The sequence below is a fragment of the Sphaerodactylus townsendi genome, linkage group LG01, assembly GCF_021028975.2.
Source record: "Sphaerodactylus townsendi isolate TG3544 linkage group LG01, MPM_Stown_v2.3, whole genome shotgun sequence".
Lineage (NCBI taxonomy): Eukaryota > Metazoa > Chordata > Lepidosauria > Squamata > Sphaerodactylidae > Sphaerodactylus > Sphaerodactylus townsendi.
In genome coordinates this window covers 176,999,426-177,020,794 of record NC_059425.1, presented here as the reverse complement: position 1 = coordinate 177,020,794, position 21,369 = coordinate 176,999,426, and the positions used below count along the sequence as shown (strand labels likewise).

General features: G+C 45.9%; 1 protein-coding gene across 1 annotated transcript; it reads right to left on the bottom strand.

The window, feature by feature from the left end:
* Positions 1-1,473: 1,473 nt before the first annotated feature.
* ACKR3 (atypical chemokine receptor 3) lies at positions 1,474-20,608 on the bottom strand. The gene is made up of 2 exons (XM_048500496.1): positions 20,491-20,608; positions 1,474-3,373 (listed from the first exon to the last, which is right to left on the bottom strand). Exon 2 carries the CDS (start codon positions 3,344-3,346, stop codon positions 2,258-2,260), a length of 1,089 nt encoding a protein of 362 aa, XP_048356453.1. The 5' UTR covers positions 3,347-3,373; positions 20,491-20,608; the 3' UTR covers positions 1,474-2,257.
* Between the last annotated feature and the right edge of the window lie 761 nt (positions 20,609-21,369).

Below are 21,369 nucleotides of genomic sequence, written 5' to 3'. Positions count from 1 at the left end.
CTCAAGGGTTAATGAGGTCAGAGTGCCAAGGTCAGCAGCGTGCAGCCAGGGAAGTCAGAGGCAAGCGGATCAGTCTGGAGGTCAGGGTTCAGTGGTGGAACGTGGGGCAGAGAGAAGATGAGAGGACTCAGCCCAATGGCCTTTTCACGCTGGGAGGCAAGTGAGGCCTTGGCTTGGAAGGTCAGTGGAGCTGCAAGGGACCCAACGGTGCGCCTCATCGTGTCAACCTACGGGGCACAGCTCTGTAGCCCAGTTCAGTTTGCACTATATTCCGCAGCCCAGGTGGGCCAAGAAATACGGCTCTGGGGTCCCCCACCGATGCCTTCTAACCTTCTGGTCTAGCTACAGCACATGCAAAAAAGGGATAACCTTGGAGGGCAACTCATCCCTCTCTTGCAGCTTCTGGTATCTCCTTTCAGGAGTAAAGTTTTAAGTACAAGTTTAATTAAGGTTTTCCCCACGACATTTCATTGCTGAGGTAAGACATACTGCAGAAATGGCCAAACAGCAACATCCCTGTAACAAATTCTCAGTGGCTTTTCTGCTATGAGCAAACAGCAGCTTCCACATCTGCTCAATGGTTTCGGATTCAACAGCGTCAGTTCGAGAGTTGGCCAAAGTCCACTGAAGCCTGCATTTTGTTTCTGACCACACCTGACCAGGTAACCTCAAGGAAGCTTTATTTATTTATATTATTGGTTTTATATACCGCCCTCCTCCTGAGGGCTCAGGGCGGTTCACAACAGGTTAAAACAAACATTAAAACATAATTTAATATCAATTATATAAAACAGAACCCATTTTAAAATGTGGATGGCGTCTGACTATTCCCCTCCCTTCCTTGAGGCCAAGAGGCCATTTGCATGAGTTTCCTTCCCTGCTGTTCAGAACCTGGTATCTGCCACCAACCTTCTGAAAAGAACATCTGGCTAGTCCTACAAAAGAAAACCACAAAAGGTGAAGTGTGCTGCTGAGTCACAAATGATTCATGGCAACCCCGTGAAGTTCCACCTCATGAGGTTTTCAAGGCAAGAGATGTTCAGAGGTGGTTTGCTGTTGTTTTCTGCATACCGGCCCCAGTGTTCCTTGGTGGTCTTCCATCTAGCTCAGGAGTCAGCAACCTTTACCACCCAAAGAGGCATTTGGACCCGTTTTCCACGGCCCCAAAGATCTACTGAGCCGGAGAGACGGCTCCACATGGAGCCGCCTCCAGTTTGGCCCCTCAACTCACCTTTCCTATAGGGACACGCCCACGCTACCCTCCAACCTCCAAGCCACATGGAGCCGCAGTATAAGGCTGAAAGAGCCGCATGCGGCTCCGGAGCCGCAGGTTGCAGACCCCTGATCTAGCTACTGATCATGGTTAATGCAGCTTGCCTTCCAAGTTCAGATGAAGACTAGACTGGGCTGCTAGGGCTGCTATACATCTCTTGCAACAGCACTTTGAAAAAGTAGACAGTATTTTGATCCTGCTTTGATTTTAAAAAAATGTTTATTTTAAAAAATAACTTACAAGTAAAAAGGCGATGAGGCAATCTGAAGGAAACGAATACAACAGGATTATGTTTCACATCCGAACATACTGACATACTAGAGTGAGTATTACAATACTATATCACAACTATTTTATCACAGGGCTTCAGCCAAGACCAACTTGCTATAATGTAGGTACCTATAACTGGAACAGTTCAGCCACCGGCCAACTTATTCTATGTCCACAGGACTCCATGCCAAGACCAACTCTGAAGGGCAATAGAGGAGGAATTCCCATGTAGCAAATTAACTGTATCACACTGAATGGAAATCTAATATTAAAACTACAGCATTATATATCCACCAACAATATGCTTCACGTATATGATAAAAAATATATTTAACTTTCCAATACCATTACAAAAAAGGTACAGCAACAGCAATAAAATAGAGTTCAGGTGTCTTTAAATACAAACTGTAAAAGGTATACAGCGACATCAACAAGTCCAGCTAGGATCAACCAGAGCAGAATGCAATGAAAATAATCCAGATCTTTAACACAAGATCCTTTGTTTATGTGCATTTTCTCTACTACCATAGCTGGAAAAAGTAGGGATTCGCTGGCAGTAAAAAAAATACCAGAAAACATTCAAAATGCAGAGCAAAACATATGCTATCAAAAACGCTGCATTTCGTAATTAATCGTTTCATCGGCATTTTAATCAAGCCAAATTTATTGTCCAAAGACAGAACGTGAAAGGAAGTGCTTTGGGGGAAGCCGCAATCATTTTGTGTTTTGCTCCAGCGCGGAGTACTCTGTTTCCGACACCCTGGAGGTGTCAATCAGTTTGGTCAGGCCAGTTTTAGCCGAATATTTGAAGATGAAGGCCTTCATGAGTTCATACTTGTAGTTGCGGTTGATGAAGCTGTAGAGTATGGGGTTGACGCAACAGTGAACCAAGGACAAACACTGAGTCACGTGAAGGGCTGCGAAAAGGAAGTTCTCCATTTGGCAGCTGAAGGATATCAAATGGAGGGCGGCAAAGATGTCCAGCAGGACGGCCACATGGTACGGCAGCCAGCAGATGAGGAACACAACGACATAGGAGAAGATTATTTTCCCGTTGCTCTTCTTCTCTTGGTCACTAGAAGCACAGATGGCCCTTGCTAGAAGGCAATAGAAAACAGCAATGACAGGAAAAGGAATGACAAAACCTAGAATAACGGAGCTCAGCTCCATTCCCACCAGCCATTCTTTGGCGTTCTCCTCTGGATAGAGGGGGCGGCAGTAGGTTTCGCCATTGGAAGAAACTGTCTTAAGGTAATAGGCATCAGGAAGAGACACAAAAAAGGCAAAGAGCCACACAAAGATGCAGATGCAACGGCGGATTATTTTCTTTTTAGCGGTGTTGGAGGCAGTGAAGTAGACAACTGAGAGATACCGATCGACACTCATGCATGCCAGGAAAAAGATGCTCCCGTACAAATTTATGGAAAAGACAAGGAGTGTGATCTTGCACATGACTTCCCCCATGTGCCACATGCCATGGTGAACTAGGGAAATGACCCACACCGGAACAGTGACGATCACACACAGGTCAGCAACGGCTAGGTTGAAGATGTAGAGATGAGTTTCGTAGCCAGTTATTTTGGCTTGGAAGTTCATCCAGACAACAAGAGAATTGGCCACCAGCCCTATCATGAAGACAAAGATGTAAAAAACAGCCAGGGTGTAAAGCAGAGCGCTTTTGTTGAGTGTGTTTGGGCATGATATGGAGTCCACGGTGATACAGTCTCCATGGCAGGTCAAGTTGGGTTCAGTAAGGTTCCCCACGTCCACGTCAAATATCGAATGCAAATCAATGCCGCTCATTGTTGGCCAATATGGAACAGAACGAGTCTGGAAGGAAACAGGAAGGAAGCAGAAACATCTGAGTTAGGGAACATCCACAATCACACAACTGCTTGGGTCCCAAATCACCTTATTACCCCCTCTAGAACATTTTGGTCTGGAAACAGTTTACACAGCAAAGATTCTGCGCAATAAAATACTTCCAGCTTTATGGGAGAAAAAACACGCATTAGATCTGTGAAAAAAAATAACCCGCGATCATAACATTAATCTAGTGTACAATGGAGAGCCAACATTCAGTTTCTGAGCAATTTGCAGAAGTAACAAATCTTCAGGACATTTTGCTGGCTGCAGCTTCAGGCTGCGAAATCCACTAAGTCACCAGGTCAAAATAACTGTTGGGTGGCTGTCTGCTATCGATTAAACAGAGCAGCTGTCCCCACCATCAAGGGAACCCTGTCCTCCTGCCCACATTTCAAAATTACAGTTCTATAAAAAAGCATTAGCCTAAACATTAATTATACAGTTATTCCTGTTGCTATACCTTTTATCAGGATAAAGATGACACTAGATTTGAGAATTCATCCACCATATCCTGGACTGCCTTTGTTCTAGAATGCTCCGCTCGGGTCCTAGTGCCTTGGGGACAGAACTAGGTAGAAACCAGGAACCAAACGGAGCATTCTAGAACAAAGAAGGTTCAGGAAATGGCGGGTGAATTCTTAAATCTGGCGCCATCTTCAGCCTGAAAAAGGTATAGCACCTGCAGGGAACTGAGGCTGCCAGTTAATCAAATATGCAGGATAATGCAGCTTGGCGGGTTGTACAACTCTCGCCCAAGTCACTTCACATGCCACTTAACTGTGTCTTCCAGTTAACTTGGTGCCCGTGAAAGCTGTGACTATATTTGAGATTTGCACATATGGGGAAAGTAAAGACAAGCATTGACCTGTCTTTAGTCAAGAAGCAACGATATATAAACTCTTATTAGACTAGACTGTTGTTTCCAGCTCCATCCCAAGAAACCCTTCCCTTCCTATGAGCCAGCATCTGATCAGATTCTGGCCACTAACGCCTTTGCCCCTTCTGCTGGTGGGGGTGCCCCATTGGCGCAGCCCCACAGGTCAATTAGGATTGTGCTCTAAGGCATTTATATATTTTCAAATTCCACGAATATGCCAATTGATACAATTTCATGTGCTAACTAAGTTATAAGTGACATAATTTTAAGCAGTAAATGATGTTTAGGTTTGACAGGAATGCACTGCATATATCTCCCTTCCCTCCCCAACTCATAAAACAGAGTGTTTTTCAATTGCTTCAAAATTTCTGAAAGTTTGCATCCCTAGATGACATTTAATATTTCATTTATTCTTCTTGTTTCTGGTGCCACCTTCCCGAAGGGTTAGCAAAATGGTAATTCCAGGACAAAATGTGAAACACGTTTGTGCTCTCTTCCCAAAAGTAGGTAACACTTATAGGTGAAATGGAAAAAATGTAAGAATTCAAGGAGGCTGGATTCATCGAGCCCCTCTTTCTAACTATGCCCAAAGGTGATAAACAGAACGTGATGGGAGTCATCTTCCCCACAACATAGTCTTGGTTATTAAGAGGTATAGTGCCTTTGTACCTGGAAGTTCCATTCACAGAAATTGTGGCTAAGAGCTATTAATAAAATCCACATAATCTTTTTTAAAAAGCTACTGATATCAGCAACTATCATAGCTTGCTTTGGTAATCAGGTAGATGTAATGCTCATTCAGTGAAAAAATAATTCCTTCTAATCAATGTCACTGCCTGGCTCAGAGAACAAATGTTTTGAAACATTTGTTGTGATTTAAGGCTCCAATCTAAACAAAACCTACCTTTTCTTTACATTTTCTAACTGAGCCAGAACTACAGATGGAAAATGTCCAGAAAATTTGAAGCAGGGTGGTGGTGGTGGTGAGGAATCCCCAATTTTTAATGCTGTTAAATCAGTTAAAGAATTTTAGGTTTGATAGGAAAGTAAATATTAGATATATTTTAATTCCTCCCCAATTTCTGTGCCCCCTGAGAAAAACATTCCTCATTTTAATGTATTGTCAAAGGTTTTCACAGCTGGGATTGAATATTAGAGCCTGTTAGGCTTGGGAGTATGGTTGCTCCTGCTAGCATTTTCTTCTGAGTTAAGCCTGCATCTGTGGCTGGCATCTTCAGAGGATCCTCTGAAGATGCCAGCCACAGATGCAGGCGAAATGTCAGGAGAGAATGCTGCTGGAACACGGCCATACAGCCCGGAAACCACACAGCACCCCATTCCTAATTAAAAAAGAAAAATTAAATATATGCAATACGTGCTTTCCTATCAAACCTTCTTTTGCTGATTCAACAACATAAAATGTGTCATTTATAATTCTAGCATATAAAACGATACTATTTGGCATATTTATGGAATGATAAGTATAAAGTCTTCAATTGTATATGACAAAGTTGCAAGGATACCCAATACTTAACAGCTGCAAACTGTACCATCTCACGCTAAGATAGGAACCGAATCCTATTTTTAACATTCTGAAAGGCAGTTGAATGTTGAAAAGAAATTTTGTAGCAAACAAAAGAAAGAGTATTATTGGGGAAATAAATGAAATGCTTCTTAAGGCAAGGATTTTCTAACACAAAGTGTATAGCATGCTGAAGTCTGCCTAAGACTTCTTTAGTTTTTCAATGAAGTGGGAAAATTTGACAAACACTGAAAAAAACTCACCTTGTATTTTTCTACCCTTTTAGAATGTCAAAGTGTATAGTACAAAAAAAAGTAAGACAATCTACAGCAGTGGTTCTCAACCTTCCTAATGCCGCGACCCTTTAATACAGTTCCTCATGTTGTGGTGACCCCCAACCCTAACATTTACCCATTTTACAGATGGAGAACACTGATGCAGAGAGTCTTAGGCGATCCCTGTGAAAGGGCCGTTCGACCCCCAAAGGGGTCCCAACCCACAGGTTGAGAACCACTGATCTACCAGAGGGGTGGGGGAGAGAGTTGGGAGTCTGAGCCAGCATAGCCCAGACAGGTTTGCCATGTCAGCTAGAACTAAGCCCTAATATGCAATCTTTGCACTGATCTATAGAGTAAGATAATGATGGTTCCTATGTATTCAGCAGACATGCACAACTTTTTCAAGAACATTTTTGTTTAAATGTAAATAATGTTGGCAACAATTCATTAATGTGTTTGGAACTAGATATACAGGTATGCCATTTCTCTAGAGGCCCGCTCAAGGTGGCTTATATGTGAAAAGGATTTTCAAACAGAAAAAGACCAGAGATCTTTCTTTTGGGCTTAATAAACGATGTCTGAAAAAAATGATGTTTTATTTTTATATGAACTGAGATTACCCTTGAATGCCCTACATTTTGAGTCTTGCCTGATGCTGCCGCCCAAACACTTATTTTTGCCTGGGATTTTAACTGAAGGGTTTTATTTTAATCTTGCTTTATCTGCTTTTAGCCAAGGGTTGATTCTAGATTTTTTTTCTGGTCCGTGTTTGGTTTATGCCAATTTTGTGGCCTTGGCTTGTTTTTAGCATTGATAAGTTATGTCCTTTTTGATTACTTCATAGTATTTTCGCCATGTCGGCTGTGACTGATTGCACCCCCCCATTTCCATTATCCTTATTCATTTCTCAGGGTAATTTCAGTTCAGATGTTTCATGGTTTATTTTAAATATAGTGGGTTTTTCTGAAACCAGAATTCCGGTCATGGACTCAAATGCTGTTCAGCCTTGGCACACACTGGTTTTATCACCTTCGCTCTGGTCCAGCATCTCCAGAGTGAAACATACAAGGGTGACAATGGAGTTAAGTCAAGATGTCGGTATTTCTAATGTCATACCGAACAGTAGTAAAAACCATGGCTAATAAATCAATTTCTGTGAGCTGATGGTTCACACGGTACTATTTTTAATTTTAAGATACAAAAGCGTGAGTATAGACCATCACTAAATTTAAAAGAGTTGTACATGGCGTCTATGAGTAGTTTTACATTCTAAAATCACACTTCATTTATAAAAATAACGTAGATTAAAAAATTTTGTCCATTCCATTGTACACGGGATTGTGAACAGGTATAGTAAAACTACACTTAAAAGACAGGATTAAGATATTCGTTATTCACAGCCTATTTACTAAAAAGGTATAGCCTTCCCAAGATCTATAAATTGTATATACTAATTAATACTATAAATTAATTAAATTTCCATAAAATGCAATAAATAACAGTGAGCTCCTTATAAGCACCTTCTAAAATACCCCAGGAGTATCAGAGGTATAGAGTATTTCACATTTAAATAGTTTTGTACTTGCCTATTTTACATACCTCTTAAGGACATGACTTGCAGCAAATAATTGGCTATTCTCCCAAGTATAGAAGGATTATTACTGTTTAACAATTTTGGGATTGATATTTTGGGGGGCACATTTCCCATTATCGGTAGTACTAAAGCCACCCGGTACTAACTAACTACAATTAGCACAACAGCCTGCATTCAGACACTCGCATTGTTTGTGTTATTTTTTTTCAACTTGGTCTTTTTACTAGCAAACTGCTCGGTACCCAGAAAAAAGAAAGACCATATTGTCTATATTCAATATATGTCTATGTTCAAGGACCATATTGGTTTAGATCCTGTGGAACAGTCCATGCTCGCAAGATCCATCTGAATTTTGCCAACTGGATTATTGTGTATTCTTTGGGGTCCAACATCCTCCAAGAGGAACATTTCACAGGGCATTTGAGGGTCTTGGGGGTGGGGCGACAAAACAGCTACAGTTGTCCAACAGAAATCCTACTGGTCATATGTAAATTTCAATGGGACCCACACAAAAGGCATCTTCTGTGGATTTTGTCATCACTGAGGCACAGAGCAGGTATTTATCCACCACAATATGCCCCTAGCTACAACAATCTCCCCTGGGAGAAAATGGGGCATAGAAAACCATAGCCAAAGCTTGCAGCAGTGGACATATTTCCAACCCACTGTCTCTCAGATTTCTGGATCAGGCAGAATTTCAACAAGGGAAGCTTATCAATGAACGGACACACAGGGATGATCTTGTGTGCAGCAGTTAGAAGGGAAGAAACAGCCATGCAAGTAGAGTGGTGGCACAAAGTAGTACCTGTGGGGCTAAAGAGAACAGACTGCTAAAAACGTTCAGTTCTGGTCGCCACATCTCAAAAAGGATATCGAAGAGATAGAAAAAGTGCAGAGAAGGGCAACGAAGATTGAGGGACTAGAGCGCCTTCCTTATGAGGAGAGGCTGCAGCGTTTGGGACTCTTTAGTTTGGAGAGGAGACAACTGAGGGGGGATATGATTGAAGTCTATACAATTATGCATGGGGTAGAAAATGTTGACAGAGAGAAATTTTTCTCTCTTTCTCACAATACTAGAACCAGGGGGCATACATTGAAAATGCTGGGGGGAAGAATTAGGACTAATAAAAGGAAACATTTCTTCACGCAACATGTGATTGGTGTTTGCATATGCTGCCACAGGAGGTGGTGACGGCCATTAACCTGGAGAGCTTTAAAAAGGGCTTGAACAGATTTATGGAGGAGAAGTTGATCTATGGCTACCAATCTTGATCCTCCTTGATCTGAGATTGCAAATGCCTTAACAGACCAGGTGCTCAGGAGCAACAGCCGCAGAAGGCCATTGCTTTCACATCCTGCATGTGAGCTCCCAAAGGCACCTGGTGGGCCCCTGCAAGTAGCAGAGAGCTGGACTAGATGGACTCTGATCTGATCCAGCTGGCTTGTTCTTATGTAACACCTACTGCTTTTTAAGCGTATAAAATTAAACCAACTGAATTTTCATTGCTATAAACATACGGGAACCAGACGATCAAAGACAACGGGATCAGCCAGGAGAAGTAGCTAAAAGCCATCAGACTTTCTGACTTAACACTGTCTTGGAGTAATTATAGTAAAGACAAACTAGACATTTGTTTTTGTTTGCTTGTTTGAAGGAGTTGACTCTACATCTCCTGGAACAAACTCAGCTTTCTAATAACCGTTCAAGATAAATCAGAGTCTGTTTCATCCATCTTGGGATGCTGCAGCAGGGACAAGACAACCCCCCCCCCCCAGCTGTTTTCCTGCACCAAAACGGAATATTGGGAGGGGCTATTTCCTGGTTTTTGCCACTCCATGTGGAATATCCTGTGGCACATGGAGCAGCAAAACCAGGGACCCTCCCCCCCCCACACACACACTGTTTCCATGAAGGAAAACGGCGGGGGGGGGGGATAAGAAAGGCTCCCCCCCCCCCCGCGGCATTCCAAGTCCAAACAGATTCCGTTGTATTCTTCAACAGCTATTCTCTGCTCCTGCCGTGTGATTACGGAGGACTTAATTTAGGACCTGGGAATCCGGAGGCAATTCTTTTTTTTTAAAAGAAAAAAGTGCAAGTCTAGTTTGGCTCTCAGCCACCTGCAATCATTTATGTTGATTCAGAAGGGTTGTAAATAATTAAGACCACAGCGCTGGAAGCTGAAACCAAACTCCAGCCCTCCTGCCTCATTCGTCTCTGCTCCCATTTTGCAGCCGATCCCCCGTGTGCCATCAGACAGCGGAAGCCCACCAATCCAAAACTAACTAAATCAGCTGATAGGATGCAGATCAGGCGGCATTAAAATCATGAGACTGAGACAAATTCCCAGGCATTTCAGCAATGATGCGAATTCTCCAAAGTCATGCTTCATTCTTGCCCTAGTATCCCTCCCAGAGCCTGTGGTGTGTCTCTGAAAGTGGAAAAAGTACTTATTTAGCCGTCAAGTCTCAGCTGACTTATGGTCAGAGCAGGGGTACTAATTAGACTTTGGAACCACTGCCCTCTTCCTCCTAGGGCACCCCAGAAAGTGACGCACCTAGAAAGGTTTATCATTACAGTCACACAAGTTATTTTTCTGTGTTCCCCCACTCCTGGCTTCATTTAAAATCTTTTCCAGGGATGCTCTTATAGTTAATAACTAGCAGTAAAGGCCGCTGTAGTAATAGAAGAGGAAGAGTTTGGATTTATTTCCCACCTTTCTCTCCTGTAAGGAGACTCAAAGCAGCCTACAAGCTCCTTTCTCCTCCTCTCCCCACAACAGACACCTTGTGAGGTAGGTGGGGCTGAGAGAGTTCCAAAGAACTGTAACTAGCCAAAGGTCACCCAGCAGGAACGTAGGAGTGTGGAAACATGTCTGGTTCACCTGATCAGCCTCTGCCACTCATGTGGAGGAGTGGCAAATCAAACCTGGTTCTCCAGATTAGAATCCACCTGCTCTAGGCAGGGCACGGGCTCCAGGAAGGCCAAAGGGAGGGCAGGGGACTGGGTGCCCCGTCAGGCCTTCTCTGGGAATGGGGGAGGGTTGGCGGGAGACTTGGCAGGCCGGTGCCAGACCAAGCGGGAGAGCGTTCTCTGCCTTCCCGTCCATGCTTCCCAGCAGGAATTGGGAAGCGAGGAAGGGGACGTGATCCTGCAGGCAGAGCCGAGCTAGCGCAGATCAGCATGCAAGATCATGTTCTCTCTCTCCTCCTCCTCGCTTCCCAACTCCTGCTGGCTCAGATAGGAGGGGGTATCTTCCCCCACCTCTTCTGCCCCCGCCCAAAAGGGCTCAGACAGGAGAGGCAAGAGAGAGCAAGCATTCAAGAAAAAGGAGAAGGAGTTTGGATTTATATCCCCCCTTTCTCTCCTGTAGGAGACTCAAAGGGGCTTACAACCTCCTTGCCCTTCCCCCCTCACAAAAAACACCCTGTGAGGTGGGTGGGGCTGAGAGAGCTCCAAAAAGCTGTGACTAGCCCAAGGTCACCCAGCTGGCGTGTGTGGGAGTACACAGGCTAATCTGAATTCCCCAGATAAGCCTCCACAACTCAAGCGGCAGAGCTGGGAATCAAACCCGGTTCCTCCAGATCAGAGTGCACCTGCTCTTAGCCACTGCTCTTAGCCATTACGCCACTAGAACACGCAGCAGTTGGGCAGAAATGTGTCGTCGGCACACGTCCCATTCTTACTGAATTATATCTTAGGATGGTACTCTAAACACATAGGTGCACACAGCCCTCTGGATCATGCCCTTAGAGCTCTTCCAAAGATGGCTGCTCCTCCTGGGTCAGAAGGATGCAACTTTAGTAACAGCTCAGCAGAAAGTCCTGGAATTCGCATCCAAAGGGGGAGGCACAGGATTAATTTTTCATAAGTTTCATTGGCTCCTGCCCAACACATGTGCACGCATTCCCATCTTGATGCTTCTAAAACAAATATTTTGCCCCTTGAAGGTATACCAACTTCCCAACATCCCATCCCTATTGCAGGACTGTTGCCAGGCTCGGCTTATGCAAAACTCGCTTTATGAAACTAGCCAGATCTCCCTGCCTTGTTTTCTCTTGCCTTAGGGGTGATGTTAACTTTATTTAGTAAACGGGTATATTCCCAAGCCAAAAAAGTACTTATCCGCCAGCCTGCATTTATGAATATCTCTGAACTCTCTCTTTCCCCATTAAACATCCACCATCAAAGGTCTGCAAAATTGCAGAGGCCTGCTTCTCTAACCGCTTAAAAAGCTGCAGCTCTAGATAAAACATTTTATTTAACGTTTTGAGAGCTTTTGAGGAATGCACAGAACTGCAGGATCTGCTAGTGCTTTTAAAAAGAGACAGAGAGAGAGTTAAAGGAATATTCTGTGCCTTTCCCCCCTTTCTTCCAGACCACTTACATTTGCAGATTTCAGACAGGCAAAGGCAACAATGAGCAGTTGTTAATTCTCTGTTACCATTTGGAAAGATGGCCGACTGGCAAACTTGCCTTTGGATCTCCTGCCCTTTTACTCCCGGGGCACCCCGACTTCACTACCACCCTTCTTGATAAGGATTCGGCTGTGGCTGCCACAAAAAGCATCACCTTTGATGAATGCAAACACACAAAGGACACAAGGACACAATAACAGGAAGTGTGTTGTCGACTACAAACTGGAAACCCATCTGAACCTACAATATGAAAAAATGTGACGAGGAGACATTTTTCCCTTTTTGTTTCAGAATATTTAAAAGTGTGTGGGGTCTTTTTTTAACCAAAATTGAGAATGTGAATGACGGGAGAAGAATCTAAAGTGCTTACATTACGATCCAGCATCTTTCCATATTTTTCTCAATCCAGCTACAAAATAGGGGGGCAGGATTAGCTCCCCTTGCCTGCATCTACACACACACACACACACACACACACACACACACACACACACACACACACACACACACACACACACACACACACACACACACACACACACACACACACACACACACACACACACACACACACACACACACACACACACACACACGGCAACGGAGCATTTCAAATACAAGGAAGATACTGGAGAAACCTCACATCTTGAATCAGTAGTTCTGTTTCTTTTAGAGATAATCCAGCTCTTCCTTATCTCTGATGTCTCTTGTGGCTAGCTTTGTGTGACTGTGCGTTTTCACACTCACGTGTTTGCTCTTTGTGGCCAAAGGAAGGATGCTTGCCAACTATTGGATTTCTCTGTTCACCTCTCCTGTTCTGCAAGGCAGGTCAGTGGCAGACAGCAAAAGCCGAGACCTCCGGATTCTGTTTCCCCCCATCTTTGAGGCTCCAATCTTAGCAGTTGCCTCTCCCCAAACTATTTTTTGTTTGTTTGTTTGTTTTGCTGTCAAGTCACAGCTTGACAGGAGACCAAGCCCACTACGAGGAAAGGCTGAGAGACTTGAAAATATTCAGTCTGGAGGAGGTTGAAGGGGGACAAAATTGCTCTCTGGAAGCATCTGAAAGGCTGTCACTTGGAAAAGGACAAGGAGCGGTTCTTATTGGCAGCAGAGGATAGGACTTGCAATAATGGGTTTAAATTAGGCAGAAAGGTACCGGCTGAAAGAAATTTTTCCAGTGAGAGTAATTCAGCCGTGGAATCGGCTGCTTAGGGAAGTGCTAAGCTCCTCCTCTCAAGGGTGTCAGGAGCAGAGAGAGCCACCTTACAGGGTCGCACTATTGTGCCTGTGGCAGAAACTTTGCCTTGGGTCCACAATTAATAACAATTTGGGGGGGGGGGGAAGAGAATAGAACATCTAGTCCAGGGGGGTCCAACTCTGGCACTTCAGATGTTCATGGACTACAATTCCCATCAACCCCTGCCGGCATGGCCAATTGGGAATTGTAGTCCATGAACGTCTGAAGAGCCAGAGTTGGACACCTCTGATCTAGTCTGTTCTCCAGGACCTCTGTTCCCCAAAATTGTCTGCAATATTAGAAGTTACTTTAGCTGGGAGATAAGAAGTTTGTTTGACTTGGGAGAAAAGGGAGGGGATGTAAGAAGAAAAGGAGGGGGCTTCACATTCATCCCCCCATGACCCTATTTTGTTAAGATTACCCCTCCCCCATACACGCACAAATATTCCTGGTTTCTATAACTGCAGGAGAAATACACCCACTTCCGTCGCCATCCTCTTAAGTTCAGACCAATCCTTCTACATCCAGAAGCAAGAAAGCAAAACTAACCAAGCAGCATCTTGACTCAGTACCCTGGACAGATACCACAGAGTTCTTGCAACATTAGTGATAATTAACACATCCAATTATCTCACAGTTCGGTAACTTTTCATATATTCCTGTCACCCACCCACATTTGCTCCGTTTCCCAAGGAATTTAAATTCTGGGTGTACAAGCGTAACTCGAGAATTCTCCGGTGCAAGAAATTATCTTCACATCTTCTGAGCCTAAAGGTTTGGATCATATGTCTCAGCGGTACACTGCCCTCTGCTGAAACATTTCAGGAATTAGCAGGGTTTAAAAAAACCAAGTTAGTAGAGATATCACCAATAAACTCAGAAGTAGCCAAGAACTCTTTTTTTCCAAAGACTAACACACTAGCACATCACATTAGGTTGAGAAATCCAAACAGAATAGTAGTAATATATGTCTGGGGGGGGGGGGGGGGGGACAACAGCCAATGGTCCTGTGAAAACCACAAGTCTGGTCACACCAGCTCCACAGCAGAGCATCTAAATGCTTTCAAGCAAGAAGAGAAATATTACGTCCGCACTGCTTTGTTGATCCCTGGGATTCAGAACATGATGCTCTGATTTGCATTAATCCATTCACCGCAGCTGACAGAACTGGCTTGAAGCCACCATAGAAATTGGAGCTGAGAAAGAATTCTCCGCCTCAGCCGGCCCCGTTAAAACCTCGCTTGGTTTAATGTTGTGGAATCAACATCTCGTTACAACTTTAACTGTCTTGCAAAAAAAAAAAAAGCGTATTATATCTTGCTAATGTGATTAGGCCTTCCAGTGTGAATTTTAAGTTAATGTATTCCAAAGGAACACAGCCCACCTCAGGGGCGGCGAAATCAACAACCCAGTGAGTTAAGGCTCTCCCTGGCAAAATACACACCCCTCCTCCTTGCCAAAGGGATAGAATAACAGCCCATGAAAGAAGAGGACTTAACCCAAGGGTGGGCTTTGTGGCCCCCTGCCAGAAGACTAAGGGAGTTTAGTCCAGCATGCCAGCTTTAGCAGAAAACAATGCGATCGGTTAATGAACAACTCGGGAATGGGCTCTCCCCACAGGCTGGTATACCCCTTCCAGAACAGATCGGAAAATTTGGAAAGTCAGACCGCCTTTCTTTCACAATTATCTTCCTATTGGCAAATGTCAACGTGTGATTGCATGGCGGCAAAGCGGAGGGGCAGCCAGGAAAGCTATACGCTCATCTCTAACTGGGGATTAACTGTAGATGCAGAAGATGGGGACGGCCATAGGCAGCGATTAGTTCACTGAAAGGCCAGACGGGCTATTGTTAAGGATCTGCCTGAATAATCAGAACTTCACACCCAGATGAAGGGAGGGTATTAATCTCCCCGCAACCAGTAAGATTACAGCCCACGAAGTCGCCTTTACATGCCCTCCTTTGTGACATACATGGAGTGAATCAGCAGGCCCAAATGTTCTCTAGGAACCACCTGAGGTGTCAATGAGGCTGATTGAGTTACATTCATCCAGCCATCGTTGCTGCATGTCGTCAGTTTGGCTGGAAGCCTTGCTCCCGTAGTTGCCTCCCAAGTTCCAAAAACTGAGAGCTTCATCCTGCAAATTGGGAGCTATTCTGCACTTTGCTCGCAGAATTCTGGATCCTCAGCTCAGAGTATGAAGAAGGACCATGTCTGTTTCCTTCTGAATTAAAAAAAGAAGAAGTTGCAAGTAGCAGAACATCAAGGGGAGAGCGACAGCCGCCCACTCTTCCATCTCTTGATGGGGACATTCCTTACATACAGAAATTCCTTAAAGGTAACCTCCCCGTCCCGAATGGATACAGCAATCCAAAGTCCTGCTATCACTAGAACAGGGGTAGGGAACCTGCGGCTCTCCAGATGTTCAGGAACTACAATTCCCATCAGCCTCTGTCAGCATGGCCAATTGGCCATGCTGGTAGGGGCTGATGGGAATGCTGGACCCTAGTATCCTGAAACATCTGGAGAGCCGCATGTTCCCTACCCCTGCACTAGAAGGACTCTCAGTACACTGAAAACCACTTTTATGCGCAAGAGCCTGCTACGGTTCCCCAGAAACCATTTCTTTGGGAAGATGCCAGAGGTGACATCATTCGTTACAGCTCATGACTGCCATATGTAAAACACCAGTAAAATGACATTGTTTCCCTGGGACAACTTACAGCTGGACAAGGAACAAAAAGGCAGCACACAAATAATGGGCAGAATAAGAACATAAGAACTAGCCTGCTGGATCAGACCAGAGTCCATCTAGTCCAGCACTCTGCTACTCGCAGTGGCCCACCAGGTGCCTTTGGGAGCTCACGTGCAGGATGTGAAAGCAATGGCCTTCTGCTGCTGCTGCTCCTGAGCACCTGGTCTGCTAAGGCATTTGCAATCTCAGATCAAGGAGGATCAAGATTGGTAGTTTACTAATAGTTTACTAATCGCAATATCCAGTATCAGCAGCGAGAACAACTGTTGTTCCTGTGATCTTCCACTCCTCTGTGGGCATGAGCATGAGGAAGAGTTCTGCCTCCTGTCTAGGCATTTTATAATCTAGGGGTGTCCCTCCTGGTTCAGAGACACGAACAGCCAGAGGTGTACACTGTCCAGGCTTTGGGGCTCAGTAGCCAAAGGTTCCATCTCCAGTTAAAAAGGACCGGGCAATAGGTGATGCAAAAGACTCCTACTGAGATCCCAGAAAGCAGTTGCCAGTTTGAGTGGACAATACTGACCCTGATTAGCCTGGTTCAGTAAAAGGAAGCTTCATATGTCTAAAGCATAGGTGTCAAACTCGTGGCCCTCCAGATGTTATGGACTACAGCTCCCATCATCCCCTGCCAGCATGATGCTGGCAGGGGATGATGGGAACTGTAATCCATAACATCTGGAGGGCCACGAGTTTGACACCTGTGGTCTAAAGGGATCTGGGCCCCATCCCTCCTCCCCAACCATGAAGTCCTTGAAAGAAGGATAACGGCACTCCCAAGGCGGGGCCTGTCCCAGTTCCTCAAAGCCACACTAGGCCCAAAAGGCCTGGTCCGAGATCTTTCTCCCTCATTCAGTTGATGCCTCAATTTTTTGCGAACAAATCAAATGCTTTTCTCCCCACTGATATCACCAACTATTGTCCATTATTAAGTTATTACTCTACTCTTCTCTGACAGGGACCCAAAGCCCTTCACAAAAATACCTAATTTCAGTTGAAATCAAGGAAAATGTAAACAAAACTGCCTTTTTTGAGGCATCTGGTCAGCTCATTCCGTATCTACAGGCCATGAGCTGAGAGACGGCTGCAATCCATGATACCTAAGCATAGCAGATGACCCAAGACCCCTCAGAGTGTTATCAGGGCAGGAGAACCAGCCAAGTAAATAATTCCTACCAAACCCACAAGAGGCGGCTCATGCCCCCTCCAAATTATTGAGAGCACAACTTCCAAAAAAAAGAGGAAGAGTTTACATTTATACCCCACTTTTCTCAACCACAAGGAGTTTCAAAGAAGATTACAAACTCCTTTCCCTTCCTCTCCACACAACAGGCATGTTGTCATGTAGGTGGGGCTTAGAGTTCTGAGAGAACTGTGGCTGGCACACGGCCACTCAGCAGGCTTCATGTGCAGGAGCGGGGGAATCAAATCTGGTTTTCCAGATTACAGTCCACCACTCTTAACCACTAAACCGTGCAGGTCTAGGCAGCATTATAGCACCTTAAAGAGGACGCTCCCTGTCCTTAACTGCTCTGAGCACCAGCATCTAGTCCTCTGCCAACATTATGCTGCTCTCCTCCATGAGCCAAAGCCCTCCCCATTACCAGACCATGCAGGGAGGGGCAGGGGCAGAATTCAGTTAGCCTGAGACGAGTATGGGACCTTTGAAGATACCCAGAACTTTTCCACTGGCATAAAGAAAAGAGAACACAAGACAAAAATACAAAGAACTAGTCATTTTGGAAAGCAGCTTACTCAGAAAACAATATCACCGCACCACTGTTAAGCACCCTTAAATACAATTTTAATGGTAAAGAATGGGGTTCGTGCCAAACATTCCTATTTAAAGCCATGAGACCCACAAGGAATTGGATTTTTGTTGGAACGCGCCCAGATTCTTTAGTATTTAAAGTGGATGCAACCTCTCCATCCAGCAGGCAGTGCTGACTCAACCACCCTGGATTTCTACCTCTTTGGGGTATCTGCTCCAGACCAATATGGGTTACAAGCAAAGATGTGGAGTATCACAAGCACAACATCCAAAGGCCTTTCAGTACCTGGCTGCCGCTCTAAAGGGAACAGGACCAACTCTTCCGCACAGGAGGATTGTACGGGCTGGATCTGACCTAGCAGTTTGGGGAAGCCAAGGCGATGCCCACAGTCCCCTCCCAAAACACTGTAGAAAATTTGTTTGTTTTTCTTAATTTCTATCCTCTACCCCCGGACCCCCACCCAAGGAGACCAAAATGGCTTCCAGCGCTCTCCTTGCATTTGCTATACCTGTACAACAATCCTGCAAGGTGGGTTAGGACAAGAGTGTGTGACAGGCTTCCACTGGTAGATTGAGGATTTGAACTCGGGTCATCCAGATCCCAGACTCTCCCTAGAAAGGAGCTTGGCATTATCCAAAAGCAAAGGGCTTGAGATCTGCCAGGGAAGAGATTAACTCTGAGCAAAGAAGGTAAAGAATAACTACTACAAAAGTCTTCCATGTGGTTCGGAACAATCCTTTACACACTAACAGAAGAAGTTTACCAGAAGGATCTGATCCGAAATTTGCTTAATTTGCCCAACTCATCCATCAGCAACCTACAACAATCTGAAGTTGTCGTTCCAACTAACTAGTCTTACTCACCTTTTCCAAAACATCTGGCCAACTGCATTTAGCCCTTTCGCTTCCCGGACTCGGAACAGAAGAACCAAAACAGGACTGTGCCCAACTTCGGTCTATTTTGTACCTTTTATTTTTAAAAAACCCCAGACAATACTATTCCACACCTTAAAAAAAGACCAGACAGATATTTCCAGGCAGTGCGGCTAGCTATTAATAAGAAGCCATTCAGCGTGCTGGAAGAATAACCGGGTTCCTTTCCACCGGATATTCCCCAAGGCTTATTTGCCCTTTAGTTTGAAGCCACAGGTTGCTACACCCAAGGAATAGGATGCATTGCTCCTCTCCAAAGTGGATTCCACACAGCATATTAATAACGTGTTGCCATCATTATGCGACGCGTTATAAATATGCTGTGTGAAACAGCTCCAAGAGGGCATTGTAACGATTGCAACTTGTCATTAATGTATGCCCAGAAAGGCCGTTGTTGTTGTTAACTCGTTACTAATATGCTGTGCGGAATTGCTCCAAGCAGGCGATTCCTCCCCATTTTTCCAAAGAAAATAAAACTTCCTATCTCAAGGTGCAACCCTAGGGAGAATTTCTCCAACCTACACCCGCATAAACCCGCTAATTTAGACCGGAATAACTCTTCCCAGGATTGGCCACTTCCAGCAAACTTTAAAGCCAGGTAAAGAAGGACTCTCTGCCCGCATCGGCTCCCCTCCGCCAGTGGAAATGTAGAGCAACCCAAGACACAACTTTCTCTCCTGCACCGAGTCAGAGGCACCAACTCTTTCTACGACCAACCCAAACAACAGCCACTTTTGCAAGAGAAAGTCCCCAGCGCCTTTGCAAACGTCATAAACCCTCTAATGAGGTCTTCACAAAGGCTTATTTCTCCTTTTAGCGGCCCGTTTACAACCCCACCCCCCAGGACGCCTCCAAGGGCCAGGGTTTATGGCTCCCAGACGGAGAGGAGACGGCACCCCGGGAAGGCGGCCTGGCCCCTGGGCAGGACAAGAGCAAAGGCGGCCTCGATCCACAGGGAAGCTCAGGAGGGGCAGAAAGCGCAAAAGGAGGGGCGAAACTCGCGCGGCATCCTGAGCCCCTGCAGGAAACAAAGTTCTCCGTGCATTTGGAGAGGTTGCAAGGCGCGCGAGGTGCTTTTCTCCTTTGCTTTGACCAAACCAAGAAAGGTCGAGGGAGGAGGCCGCGTCCCGGGAAGCTTTTCTGCCGGCGCCCCGGGTTGCAAACGCACCCGACCGACTCCCGTGCACGCGTGCGCCTGTCCGGGGCTGCAACCGGGAGGCGTGCGCCTAAGCACGTTCCCGCAGGCGAAGGTTTAGCGGTCCTGACTCCCGGGCAAAGCGTCCCCACGCCAATCGTCCAGGCACAGCTCGCAATCCTCCACCCGGGGGTGCAAAAAAGCCTTTTTCGCTGCAAAGGCGCACCCAGCCTGGAGCTGCGCTGCGCTGCATGCAGGCTCGGCTCCGGGGGGCACCAAGTTGTCTGGCGAGTGGCACCGCCGCCCCTTCGGACGGAGACTTTTTGCAAACCAAAGCAACCCGCTCTCGAAAGGGTTGCCCAAGGCGCCGGTCCCAGTGCGTCTCCTCCCACCCCGTTGTCGGCTGCTCGGCCGTGCAGAGGCGCTCCTTTCTGCGGGCGCGGAGAAGGGAGTTGTAGCTCCGCAACAAAGAGATGCCGTGCCTGCAAAGGGGCGAGCGGGACAAAGGCGCTGGTTGGGGATGGGGGGGGGGGATCTCAGCACGGAGCACGCAACGCGCACCTTACCTCGCTTTGCCTTTGCTTGCAGCCTGCGCGCGGGGAGCAGTGCGGGTGCCCAAGTGGGGTCCGGCGCGCCGCTGGCGAGAGACTGGCGGGGCTGGCCGGCTGGCGCGGCGCTTAAGTAGCTGCCGAGAGGAGCGGCTCCTCCCTCCGGCCCCGCACAAGCGCCAGCCCGGCCGTGCGGCGCCCTCCCTCCCTCGCCCAGGCCCCTTCTGCACATGCAGAATAGTGCATTTTCAATCCACTTTCAATGCACTTTGCAGCTGGATTTTACTGTGCAGAATAGAAAAATCCACTTGCAAAACAATTGTGAAAGTCGATTCAAAGTGCGTTATTCTGCATGTCAGTTTAATAAAATAAAAAAAAATGTCCCAGCCCAGCCAGCATCTGCAGCGTTGTGTGCCCCAAGCCAGCTTGCCCCTTCAAAGCTACCCCCCACCCCCGCCCCTGGTCTTTGGCAGGGCATCACCAGTGGCAGTGGTGGGATTCAAATAATTTAACAACTGGTTGTTTACAAGCACCATTTTAACAACCGGTTCTGCCGAGGTGGTGCAAACCTGCTGAATCCCACCACTGACTAGCAGATCTTGCAAAGCTCGCCTCCCCCACCCCGGGCTGGCAGCTCCCTCTGCCCCACTTGGGGCAAACCCGCCTTGAACTTTTATTTCCCACCCTCCCGAAGCTTTGCCACGCCAAGGCCATTCCACGGACCATGATTATGGCCCCTTCCACACATACAGAGTAATGCACTTTCAATCCACTTTCAATGCACTTTGCAGCTGGATTTTACTGTGCAGAATAGCAAAATCCACTTGCAAAACAATTGTGAAAGTGGATTCAAAGTGCATTATTCTGCATTTGCATGGGGGGGTTATAACGAGTTTC